The sequence below is a fragment of the Chiloscyllium plagiosum genome, unplaced genomic scaffold (genome assembly GCF_037043375.1).
Source record: "Chiloscyllium plagiosum isolate Xiang-an unplaced genomic scaffold, Cpla_swu_hap1 HiC_scaffold_19, whole genome shotgun sequence".
Taxonomy (NCBI): domain Eukaryota; kingdom Metazoa; phylum Chordata; class Chondrichthyes; order Orectolobiformes; family Hemiscylliidae; genus Chiloscyllium; species Chiloscyllium plagiosum.
This window is the reverse complement of record NW_028270157.1, coordinates 4,653,122-4,665,855: the sequence shown is the minus strand read 5'-3', so window position 1 is coordinate 4,665,855 and position 12,734 is coordinate 4,653,122. Positions and strand designations below refer to the sequence as shown.

At 41.6% G+C, this 12,734-nt stretch overlaps 2 protein-coding genes across 3 annotated transcripts in view; one reads left to right on the top strand and one right to left on the bottom strand.

Annotated features, from left to right (window-relative positions):
* The window catches only part of parpbp (PARP1 binding protein), a 48,907-nt gene extending 41,508 nt beyond the window's left edge, over window positions 1–7,399 (top strand). The window contains exons 8-11 of the mRNA XM_043708752.2: window positions 635–816; window positions 1,652–1,736; window positions 3,090–3,255; window positions 6,863–7,399. Of these exons, the coding sequence (XP_043564687.1) occupies window positions 635–816; window positions 1,652–1,736; window positions 3,090–3,255; window positions 6,863–7,167 (738 nt within the window). The 3' untranslated portion in view covers window positions 7,168–7,399. The remainder of the gene's footprint in view (window positions 1–634; window positions 817–1,651; window positions 1,737–3,089; window positions 3,256–6,862) is intronic.
* Window positions 7,400–7,497: 98 nt separating this feature from the next.
* Window positions 7,498–12,233, bottom strand: pmch (pro-melanin-concentrating hormone). 2 transcript variants are annotated; one of them, XM_043708755.2, is made up of 3 exons: window positions 12,018–12,233; window positions 10,600–10,846; window positions 7,498–7,547 (listed from the first exon to the last, which is right to left on the bottom strand). In XM_043708755.2, exons 1-3 carry the CDS (start codon window positions 12,231–12,233, stop codon window positions 7,498–7,500), a joined length of 513 nt encoding a protein of 170 aa, XP_043564690.1. The 2 variants fall into 2 exon arrangements, with proteins under 2 accessions (XP_043564690.1, XP_087853688.1); XM_087997562.1 differs by having other exon boundaries at window positions 12,030–12,233.
* Window positions 12,234–12,734: the final 501 nt, after the last annotated feature.

Here is a 12,734-nt window from a genome sequence, read left to right as displayed (position 1 = left end):
GTGATCTCATCATCAGAGATCCACGTGGCCCTGGTTCCAGTTACTCCAAAAGATGGTCCAATGTTTACAGAGTTTGCGGAGATATTTTTAAAAGGTGCATACTTTCTGTTGGCAGGAGATTCGAAGGTTATTGAGGCCGGGTGGGAGAGTAGAAGTCAGCACACTCCCTCCCTAATAGGATTGTGGGTCTGTCCACAGCACATGGGCTACAACACAGTTCTGGAAGGCAGCTTACCCTCCATAACCATCTCTCAATTAGGGATGGGTAACAAGTGTTGGCCCATTTAGGGATTCCCATGAATGAAATAAAAAATGCCATACAGATCAGCCATAATCTTACAGAATAGTCAAATGGACTCGCAGGGCAGAATAGCCTTCCTTCTATTTTGTAAGTTTGCATATCTTCTCAATTTATGAATCTGGAATTTGCTGCCTTAGAAAGCCAGTGGGAGCGGTTTCGGTATTAAAGGGAATTGATTAAATACATGAAAAGCAAACTTTTGCAGAGCTCTGTGGGTGGGACTCATTAGGACAGTTCCAGCAAAGAGCCAGCACACCTGTGGTTGCCTGAATGTTTGTTTCTTTTTATTTTACAATTGGTCTTATTCTTTCCTTTGGTAAATACTTTTGTTAGCCCAAGGTTTATGCTATCAACCATGCCACAGCATACGGTGGTCGGAGAACGGTGAAAGCTTTGATAGCGCTGCTGGATGAAGAAGCCGCTCGGCCTCCAAGTGAAGGCAAGGCTGAGCTGCTCTATGGCACTGAACAACCTGACAGCATCTTTGGCGTTCCATGCATGCTGACCCTGTTCAGGTATGAGGCTGCTTTATATTTCAGTTAACATTGATTAATAAGGAAAGAACTGCCAGTTAAGTAGTTCCTGAAATGCTGCCACCTTTTGTTATATATAAAACACAAACAGCGTCATTAGCACAAAGCAAGCTCTCCACTACTAACCCGATTATGTTGATTGAGGGATGACCATTGTCCAGGATACCAGGGTGACCTTTTTTTGTTCTTCAAGTTATTGTCGCTGACTCTTTCACATCCACCCAGAAAAGCAGCAATGTTTTTTGTTTGCAGCTGATAGTTGTCCCTCTGACTGTGCAGTCTGAGGGTGGATTGTATGCTCAAGTTTTGGGAATGGAGTTGGACCCCAAATTCTTTGTGACTCTGAACTGACTTGGAGGCACAGTTGGCATTTTACAGTTGATACAAAGAACAGAAGTCTGTACCACACAACCATTCATCAATAGGAGTTCCCCCCTGAGCCCCCATACCATCCTAACTTGGAAATATATCACCATTTGTTTAGTGTAACTGGGTCAAAACTGTACCCACTGCACGTGGACAGCAGCGGTTCAAGAAGGCAGCTCACCAGCACCTTAAGGGCAACTAGGGATGAGTGTCTCTTCCTTTCCCTTAATGTCTTGAGACTGACCTTTTGACCAAACCTTGCTTTAATTGCAATATTCTACTCTCCACATTAATGTTTCCTGAAACTGTCAGTGCATATGCTCCTCATTTAGCTTCTCCCATTTTGCATTGTGGCTGATAGTTGGCACCTTGATGGTAGACTCAGGATCACAGAATGCCACCTCACTAACCTCTCTGCAGTTAATCCTTTCAAATCATCTCTCTATTCTAGGTCTCCAACTCAATCAAGCAGCTTATTGCCAAAACCTTTGTACCATCGTGTTCAGAAAAGAATTCAGAAAGAGAGCCTTGCCAAGGTATTGTTAAACTTTACTACATTAAGCTAATATCGTTGATTACATTACAGCAATGATCATTATTTTCAATTATGAAATCCTGCTGTGCACTCATTGATTCATCTTAATGTCATTTTCTAAAAACAAATAGGAATATTTCTGTGGTTTTACTCATCCCAAGTGTAATGGGAGACTTTTTTCTTTTTTTTTTAAAGCTTTTGCCAGCAGTTCTTGGGCAGACCTTACCGTACTTTTACAGAAGATCTATTTAATCAGGCTCCTTGGGTTTATTTTATTGAATTCTTTGTCTGCAATCCAAAGTGAATAGAACATTTTTCTCCAGAGCTAAGGTGGTCTTGTCTGTCACCAGTGATACTCTTTCTGGCTGCTATTGTGGGACATTATTCCTCCTTGCTTTCTACAACTTGTCTGGCAGCATCTGGAGACCATGGGTCAAGACCCAGGGCAGAGATTGGGATATGTAAACTAGACTGGCAGTGCAGTGCCAAGGGACCGTGGTGCTGATGGAGGGTCAGTGCTATTGTCACTGCCTTGCCCGAATTGCTACTATCAAGCCTATTCCATCCTTTCATAAATGTGAAGCACTCCTGACAATCATGTACAAATGAAGTCATCTTTGTATATTGATGGTTCATTTTTTTTCTTAAGGTTGGGGGAGTGTTATAAGATGTGCCTTTAAGAAAGATTTGTTCTGTTTTTTGTTTCTTTTGAAAGGAAATGGTATAAACTAGGAGCCAAGTTGTCTGCTCAGAGCCTAACAATGCAGCTAGCTTTAGGTTTGAAAAAAAAAAGTTGGAACAATAGAAGCAGCAAGAAAGGGGTGGAGTCAAGCTCCCACAGAACCAGGATTTTAGTTTGACATTCAGTCGCTGTTGGGGTTTGGAAGCTGCTATACATGTCTCCTTGCTGCAGAAAAGCACTTCAGTTCTCGGTCCGAGTTTTCTCTTAATGCTCTGTCTTGAACTAGAGAATTGCATGTGAGAAAATCTATTTTATTGAATTTGCCTTTGCCAAGGGTGTGATTATGTGATTGTTACTATATTACAACATTTACTGTTTAGTCATGAACTAATTTATTAGTCTGCTAAGTTTTCCAGTAGAGTTAGCCAGGTCCAATTCTTATTTCTTTTGTTTGTATCTTAGCATAAGAATAAAGTATGTTTTACTTTAAGCCAGGCAGTTTGACCAATTGATTTACATCTGGAACACAATGCTTTACAGTTGCCTTCTTAAAAAATAAAAAGGCTAGGTTCTAGGCTATCTTAAAATATTTTGAGGGGGTTTTGTCTTCCCCACAACACGGGACAGCTATGTGTTCAGTGCCACCAATGAGATTTTATTTGAATATTTCAGGTGAAGCATACTTTAATCAAGTCACAGTTCTCTTGTACATATAAAGAGGAATCTGCAGCAAGCATCAAACATTGTGATGATCTCCGCTTTGGCCAGGCTCCAACTTGTGTCCAACCTGCACCAAGACCAGCTGTCACGATGTTCTGTGATGATGAATCTGTTGAAGGTAAAGGGATAGCATCATAAATCTTTTTTTTTTTTACTTAAGACAAAAATCACCAGGTTGAAAATTTTCTGTCCACTATCTTTGCTTGTCAGCCTCTTTATGTCAGCACTGACTATTGTCAGTTACTATGCCAGTACCTCCCTTTCAATTCTCCTGTGTCAACGGTCACAGTGCAGTTGCAAATTTTGACCACTGGAAAACCCTACAGGGTTAACATTCTCTTCACAGCAACTTGTGCCCAAAGCAACTTGTTAATCAATTGACTGTGGAGAAACTCCATAGGGAATTTACAGCTGAGATCTTCGAGGCCCATATTACTGTAGTATTGTAAAGTTACAGGTCTTTGTGTGATGCAAAATGTTTTGATGTTTGCTATTTCTGCTCTTTCCTATTGTGTGGCTGAGTACACACGTGATAAATATTGTGCAAAATGTTTTAAATTCCTTGACAAAATCGGCTGCACACAATGATTTAGCTTTTAAAGGGACTGTTACATATTACTTCCAGCTTTCCTTTCAATTTCTGGGAGACCTGTGGGCTGTTGGTTTAGTGTTGCTGTTAAATCCAAAAACTAGAACACCTTTTCGAGCCAAAGTGGGATGAGAATGAGGAGTGGTTGAGTAAACAGCAATTTGAAAGGGCTGTACGTCTGATGAGGCAAGGTTGGACAGGCGAGACTTTTATCCACCGGAGTAAAAACTGATTTAATTGAAACAGAAAAGGTCCTACCGTTTTGACTGGTTGGATGTGGTAAAGCGATCCCCTCTTGTGGGGGAACCTTGAACCAAGGATTGCCGTTTCAAAATAAGTAGGGTCACTGTTTAAGACAGGTGAGGATTTTTTCTGTTTGAATCTTTTGGAAATGTTTGAAAACGTAGACACAACCTTTGACTGCCTTGCTTATCAAGAATATCGGGGGTAGAGCATGAATGGGGGGAAATCTGATCCACCATGATCAAATTGAATAGTGGAACAGTCTTTAGGGACTGGGTGGTCTACTCTTGATCCTTTGTTAGAATAGATACATTTTAAGGGGAAGCTGAATAAACACCAAGGAGAAAGAAATAGAATATGTTGATGAAGTTTTTATTATATTTACTCATGGCTGGTGAAATTTGAACTTAATAAAATTCTAGAAGAGAAAGGTATTTTAATGATGACCATCAATCCTTTTTAAAAAAAAACTAATTTACTGAAACCCTCCAGAGAAGGAGATCTGCCATCCTTAAACAGTCTGGCTGGGCCACCATTTACTGCCCATTCCTACTATCCAGACGGTCAAACCCATTGCTGTGTGACTGGAGTCCAGTTTGATCAGACCAGGTAAGGATGGCAGATTTCCTTGCCTGGAGGTTTCCAATGAATCAGATGGGTTTTTAGTTGGTCATCATTAGAGTAGCTTTATATTCCTGAATTTTAATAAATTCAAATTTGACCAGCCATGGTGGACATAGAACAAATTTGGGTGTGAGGCAGCTACTATGATGTATAAATGCTGCATGAAACTGATTGCAAGCATACGTGTGTACACACACCTGCATCTCCCCAAAGTGACAATTCCATGGGAGAGTGGATTGCCCACTTTCATCCATTCTACTTTCTAACTCACCCCAAACAATGCAGGAGCTTACTAAGTAATTAATGATCTCAAATATGCAACATTTTTGGGAAGTAATCTTGGAATACATGGGTGCTAGTTTTCCCAAACATAGATAAATAGCAAAGTAGTGCAAGTCTTAGTGTTAGAGCTGAAATACAGGAGGACAGGGTGTTAAACCTTAGAGCCTTAGACAGTGGGTGAGAGCTCCCCAATAGAGATGTATGAAAATGGAATGGTTAAACTTCACCTCATGCAAGAGAATGTGGGACAACAGTTGATGGAAAACCAGTTAAGGTCTGCTGTTAGGAAGTCCTCCTTCATGTAGGAGTTATTTAACACTGGGATAATCTCCTCTGTGGGGTCATGTCACACTCCTCAGAAGCTATTTGATTGGCTGTTTGGAAATGATTTCCACCAGCAGGAGTGTTGGTAAGCAGAGGACACAACAACTTGGATTGATGCAGCACCTTAGATTGGTCAAACATCCCAATGTTGTTCAGGAGAGTTTTCAGGGAAAAAGGAAAAAGTCTGAGCCACAGAAGCAGACTTTAAGGCAGGTGACCAAAGGTTTTTGCCAAAGAGATGGATTTTTCAGAAGTTCATAAGATGTAGGAGCAGAATGAGGCCATTCAGCCCATTGAGACTGCTCTACCTTTCAATCATGGCTGATATATTTCTCACTCCCATTTTCCTGCCTTCTCCCCATAACCCTTCAACCGAATACCAATGAAAAATCCAACTCCTTCTTCTTAAATGTACTCCTTGTCCCAGCATCCAACCCACTTTGGGGTTGCAAATTCCACAGATTCGCAACTGTTTTAAATTTGTTACCCCTTATCCTAAGGCTATGACGTCTCACCTGAGAACGCCCACAAGAGAAAGCATCTGCTCCACATCTATTTTATCCACACCTTTTATCATCTTGAATACCTCAATTTGATCTTCCCTCATTCTTCTAAATTCCAGTGAATAAAGTACTAAAGGGTGAGAGTTAGAGGTTTGGGTCAGGAATTCCAGATCTTAAGCAAAATAAGCTGTGGAATTCTTTACTGTAGAAGGCTGACAGGGCTGGGCCATTAAATCTATTCAAGGCTGAGAGATTTTTAATCAGGAAAGGAATCCAGGGTTATGGGGGAAAGGCAGGAAAGTGGAGTTGTGGGAGATCAGATCTGCACTTGGAGTATTGCATCCGGTTCTTTTCACTGCATTATAGGAAGGATGTGGAAGCTTTGGAAAGGGTTCAGGGGAGATTTACTAGGATGTTGCCTGGTATGGAGAGAAGGTCTTACGAGGAAGGGCTGAAGGACTTGAGGCTCTTTTCATTAGAAAGAAGGTTGAAAGGTGACTCCTTAGAGACATCCTAAGATAATCAGAGGATTAGATAAGGTGGACAGTGAGAGCCTTTCCTCAGATGAAGGCTAACATGAGGGGACATAGCTTTAAATTGAGGGGTGATAGATATAGGACAGATATCAGAGGTAGTTTCTTTACTTGGAGTACTAGGGGCATGGAATGCAGTGCCTGCAACAGTAGTAGACTCATTAATTTTAAGAGCATTTAAATGGTCATTGGATAAACATATGGATGACAATGGAATAGTGTAGGTGAGATGGGCTTCAGATTGGTTTCACAGGTTGGTGCAACATTGAGGGCCGAAGGGCCTGTACTGCGCTGTAATGTTCTATCACCCCAAATCTCATTGAATGATGGACTGAACTCAATGGGCTGAATGGCCTACTTCTGCTCCTATATAGAATATTATGGTTTTCAGGCAGCAAGTTGTTACAACCTGGAATTTTGAAAATAGGAATTTTGCGTAAAGATACAGAAGAATTTTGCAGGGCTAAATCCGTGGGATATGGCTGTCGTTGGTTTAGCCAGCGTTTATTACCCATCCTTAAATGCACTGGAGAAATGTTGAGTAATTTACTTTATAATTTAAAATTTGCAAGTTGCCTGGCATTGTCTAATTTTAAGATTTCCCTCCTCTTCTCTGTTCCCTTCAAGTTGAATCCTCTCAAATATTACCACCATCGGCAGGACAGTTGGAATTACCAAGGAAACGAGGACATGAAGCAATTCTCGGGAAAGCTAGGAATGAGGAAGTTGGAAATCGGAAAGGCAGCAGGAAGGTGTCAAAGCGGAAATGCATGGAATTTGATAATGATATGGGCTGTGAAAATGAACTACCTAACTGTCCCCCTGCCTCACTGGAGAGGAAAATGGGGAAGACTACAAAGACTGTCCGAACTAAGGCCAAGAATAAGTTAATTGCCGGACAATCAAAACTCACCAATTTCTTTAGGGTTTAGGATTTTTTTCTGTCCTCTTTTCAAAACTAGATGAGATTTTCAAATGTCAAGTCATTGATCAGTTGTGTAATTTGTGTGAACTTGTTTTCAAAATGCAGTACGCAGGCAACACTCTTGTGATTTATGAACGTAGAATGTTCAAAATTTTATTTTTTTTAAATACACTAAAGTTCAAGAACAATTTCAGCTTAAAGCTTTCACTGTTTAAAAGATGCAGAATAAATCACGTGAAAGTCTAAGTGCACAGTTTCAATCACTTATGAATGCACAGTCACAGTCCGATAACGGGGTGTTAAAGTTTCACCAAATATTGAGGCTGTAACCAGGCCGTCAGTTTTGCCAGCAGGGTCGATAAACTCTTCCCAGCATGCAACGGAGCACTGTGTGATAGAGGAAAGAAAATAGAAAGAGTTGAGAATGAGATCCTGGACTGCAGCTTGTTGTACCTTTTTTGAATTGGGACTTGAACCCAAGGTCTCCTGAGTCCGCTGAAGTAGCAATCCTCAGGCTTTTTCTCCAATACAGTTAGACCCTTCCAAATGATACTGTCTCGAAAGGGAATGTTATAAGGCCACAGTAATGGATTTGTACATCCTTGTTTTTTAGATTACAGTGTGGAAACAGGCCCTTCGGCCCAACAAGTCCATACCGACCCGCCGAAGCGAAACCCACCCATACATTTTACCCATAACCTAACACTACGGGCAATTTAGTATGGCCAATTCACCTGACCCTGCACATCTTTGGACTGTGGGAGGAAACCGGAGCACCCGGAGGAAACCCACGCAGACACGGGGAGAATGTGCAAACTCCACACAGTCGCCTGAGGCGGGAATTGAACCCGGGTCTCTGGCGCTGTGAGGCAGCAGTGCTAACCACTGTGCCACCGTTCCGCCCACAGATTGTGTTTAGATAAAGGGGTGAACTAATTGATGTGGTTGATTTAATACATTTTAAGCCTGCTCCTGGGCCTAGTTTAAGTGGTCAACTGATCTAGGCATTAGGCCATGCAGGGGAGAGTCATTCCCTACTATCTGCCCCTCTTGAGGGTGGCTTGGTGGTCAGCACTGTTGCCTCAGCACCAGGGACCTGGGTTCGATTTCACCCTCCAGTGATTGTCTGTCTGTCTGTCTGTCTCTGTCTGTCTGTGTTTCCTCCTACAGTCCAAAGATGCACAGGTTAGGGTGGATTGGCCATGCTACATTATCCCATGTTCAGGGATGTGTAGATTGTGCGTAGGCTGTAGGGAAATGCAGGGATAGGGTCGTGGGATGGGTCTGGGTGGGATGCTTTTCGGAGGGTCACTGTGGACTCATTGGGTTGAATGGCCTGTTTCCAGACTGTAGGGACTCTAAGATTTTTCAGAGTATATGTTTGTGCCTGGGTGCCCAGGCATGGGAGGGAGCGTCCAGTGCCTGTGAGACAATTAGAGATGGGCACCGTAAGGGCTGGCGTGCGTTCTCTTTCCCTGCTAACACCATTTTAATTTAATCTTCTTCGTTTCATCCTTCTCTGCCTTCACTTTTTTGTTGTTGCTTTGCCCCTGCAGTGCTTGTTAATTGTTGATTTGGTGAATAGATTATTTGGGTGGTGGGTTACCTTTATTTTCAAAAAAAAAAGTAACGGCACTTATGGGTAGAAACACTCTCGCCTGGTTGCGGGTGTCTGGGAGAGTCTAGAACGTCTAAATTGGGAACAGGAATAGGCCATTCAGCCCTCCAGCATGCTCTGCTAGTCAATAAGACCATGGTGGATTTGTTTGTGTATCGGATGCTTGTTCCTGTCTATCCCTCCTGTAACCTTTTAGATTCTGAGTAGGCAGGGAATCAATCTAGAACCACCTACATAAAGCAAAACAAGGCACTTTAATCTTAAGATGAAAGCCAGGTCATTTGGAACTACAGTCAGGAAGCACTCCCTTTATATAAGGAGTTGTGGGGATCTGGAACACTCTCTTTAACCCTCCAACAATCTCTTGAAACTGAGTGGGTTGTAGTGTGGGGATGGCGGGGGAGAGCTTGGGTGAATCAATTGAAATTTTCAAAACAAAACCTTGGATATTTGGATCTCGGTTTTACTGGATGGGTAGATGGAGTCCAGATACACATCAACTGTAATCAAAATGAATGACCACTGACTTGAGGGACTGAAATGGCTTCCTCTTGTCCCAGTGCTCTGCTTTTGGAGGTAACATCTTTCATACAAGAGACATTAAATCAAGGCCCTGAACCACACATTAGATGCTGACAATCCCAAGGCAGTATTTTGAAAAAAAAACAAGCAATTTCTGTCTGGTGACCTGCCCAACACAACTTAGAGTAACAGACACAAAATGTTGAGACATTGCAGTTTTTGTTTGATGCTGTAACAGTATTAATGAGAGTTGATTTTGGAAAGCCCTATTATGGATACAAAGAGCTATGCTCTTTCATCAACTCTCTTAATGGTATAATTTTGAATTTTCAGTCCCACTGCTGCGCAGATATATGTGGGAGCCAGATTTCCAACATCTGTGTTTTACAACTGCCAGGATGGTAAACAGTCAGTTAAATTTTGACTTGGGACTGATATAGAGAATAGGTGCAGGGTTAGGCCATTTGAACTTTCACCATTATCCAGTTTGATTGTGGCTAGTCTCTCAGTTTCAGTATCCCATTCCCATTTTCCCTCCATACCCCATGCTCCCTTTAGCTGTACGGGCCACGTCCAGCTCCCTCTTAAATATACCTAGCTTGAATATAATGCTGCCAGACTTTGATTTTAATTTCTCATCTGAAAGGTGAACCTGCTAGTGTGCAGCACTCCCTCAGTACTGTGTTGCCTCATTGACTGAGGTCCTGTGCCTAAGGAATGTGTGAAAGAGGTATTTATTTGGCCATTATGTTGAATGACAAGGTGGATTTGGTGGGCTGAATGGCCTACTCAACAGTTGTATCCTGCACTTTGCTCTGCTACCCTGTTGCACTTCTATGGTGCTAACTTCCTGTGAAGCACATAAGACAACACTTTGTCACCTGTACAGAGGTACAGTGCAGTAATACATCAAATAAAATCCTATTCATATTCCTACATTCAACACCAGGTTTTGAGCTTCCCCTCCCAATTCTTATGTGGGTGCCAAAATGACACTAAAAATGATGTGATTGGTGTTTGTTCGCCAGCCTACATACTAGTATGGGGTAAACAGTTCTGGCCATTTGCAGTTTTGGACAGACTGGATTCATCTAGAAAAGTGACACTCTGGGGTCAGTCACCACAGGAGATAAAACCACTGCATAATTTATCCACCAGCTACAGAAGCTTTGGAAAATGAAGCAAATTTGTGTGAATCAAAATTAAAACCGATGCAGATTGCTCAATTAATAATATTCTGCGACTTGCCCATCTTCCCCCAGTATATCAACTCAACAGCCATTTCAGCATACCACTTACTGTCAAAATCTCTCCTGCCCACAGGAAGCAGAGCTCCATTTTCTCCATCGTTATTGGCTCGATGTGCCTCTAACATCTCAAACTGTTCCAGTTGATTGGAGTTTTCAGGAGCATCCATCCTCTTGGCTGAGAGGTACAGAGGCTTTTTCATTGGCTCATGCAAGGTGAAAAGTCGTTTAAATAATCTCTGGCCAGCAGTCATAAAAGGTGGTTGAATAATTTTGGGGTCCATTCCAAAACCTAAATCCTAGACCAAAGACAAGAGTGATTTTTGCAACAACAAAAACATGCATTTTCTAGCACATTCTGTGTGGACAGAACACCCTGAGGTCATTTCAAAGGATTGTAAAGTGGGCAAACTGAACATCAATCCAAAGATAGAGACCTTACAGTAGGCAAAACAATTATGATCTGTGTCACTGACTTTAAGACCGAGTCGTAGAGATATGCAACATAGAAACAGACCCTTCGCTCCAGCTCTTCCATGCTGACCAGATATCATAAATTAATCTAGTCCCAATTGCCAGCATTGGCCCATATCCCTGTAAACCCTTCCTATCCAAATCCTTTTAAAAACTGTAATTGTACCAGCCTCTATCACTTCCTCTGGCAGCTCATTCCATACACACACTACCTTCTGCATGAAAACATTGCCCGTTAGGTCCCTTTTAAATCTTTCCCCGCTCAGTCTTGATCTATACCCACTAGTTTATAAACTTCTATAGGGTCACCCCTCAGCCTCCGACACTCAAGGGAAAACAGCCCCAGCCTACTCAGTCTGTTAACCATGCAACCCCAGCAATATCCTTGTAAATCTTTTCTGAACCCTTTCAAGTTTAACAAAGGGACAAGTGGAGAACTATCAGAGTGGGAGCTATAAAGGCAGACAGTGGGATGTGGCAAGTCTAGAGTAACTGGAACTCTTCTTACAATAGAGAAAGCCTTTTTTAAAAAAAAGTAATAATGGTAGTGAACAAAGTTGCAAGCATTTCATAGAATATGTAACAAGAAATTGTTTCCAGAAGATCAGTAACTAGGGGGCACAGATTTAAGATAATTACTATTAGATATAGTGCAGGAGCTGAGAAAAAATTGTGAGCTGGCATGTTTTACCTGTAGAAACCGATATACTAGGAACTATAAAATGAGAATTGGTTAAATATACACAACGAGCCAAATAGCCCTCTGGCAGTGGAAATGGTTTTCCTTATTTGTCCCATTAAGACTACTCCTCAAACAAGAGGGAGCTGCTCATTCTCCCAAATAACTTCCTGATGTGTCCTTGAAGGCTGAAGGAGCAAATAAACATTTAACAACTTATGTTAAAACATTTTAAGGTTAATTGAACACATTTTCCTTCTGATAATGAAAGAATCAGTTAAATATTTTAAGCAAAAGTTTACTGCGATAAGTCATACTTCTGAGTTTACTTTGTCCGGTTCCAGGAGCTGATAGGGTTTGAACAAGCCTGAAGACCTCGGTTGCTTTGGTAGACCAGCGTTTGCCAATATTTCTTGGTTAAAGTCATTCTGCAGCACCTTGCTTTCTTCCAATTGTCCCACAGCAGATGAAATGGTGAGTTCTGCAGAGAACAACACAGAAATAAACAGAGCTATGTAAACCGAGGCATTCATTCTTGCACTAATCCTGCCTCAAGCTAAAGGTGTTTTCTGTACAGAACCTGAGGCACCTGAGAGGAGACAAGTCTCCCTTTTTATCCTTTTACCTTCATTAATCGGCCTCCTGCAGAAACCCATCTAGGGGACCAGGTATGTCATATCTGAAAGATTGGAAGCTGATTCATCACCCCAAGAGGCGAACTGATCATTTTCTTCAATCTAAATCCCTAATGAGTTTCTTTCAATTGCAGCCTTCAGATATCTAAATCAGCAGCAGTCTTAATGAATAGAATGGGATCCATAAAGCCAAAAAGGAAGGTTATGCTTTTGTCTAAAGAGTGACACATTAACATATTCAATTTACAACACCAGCTTTAAAAGATACTTGAAGAAAATCCATCCTGTTCCCTTTTATCTTGAATATCATAGACATGATCAATTGGACAAAGAATGTAAGTTTCATTATGAAATCTTGCTAATCCCTGGAAGATTTATTTTTAAGTGTTTTGGAGAAGT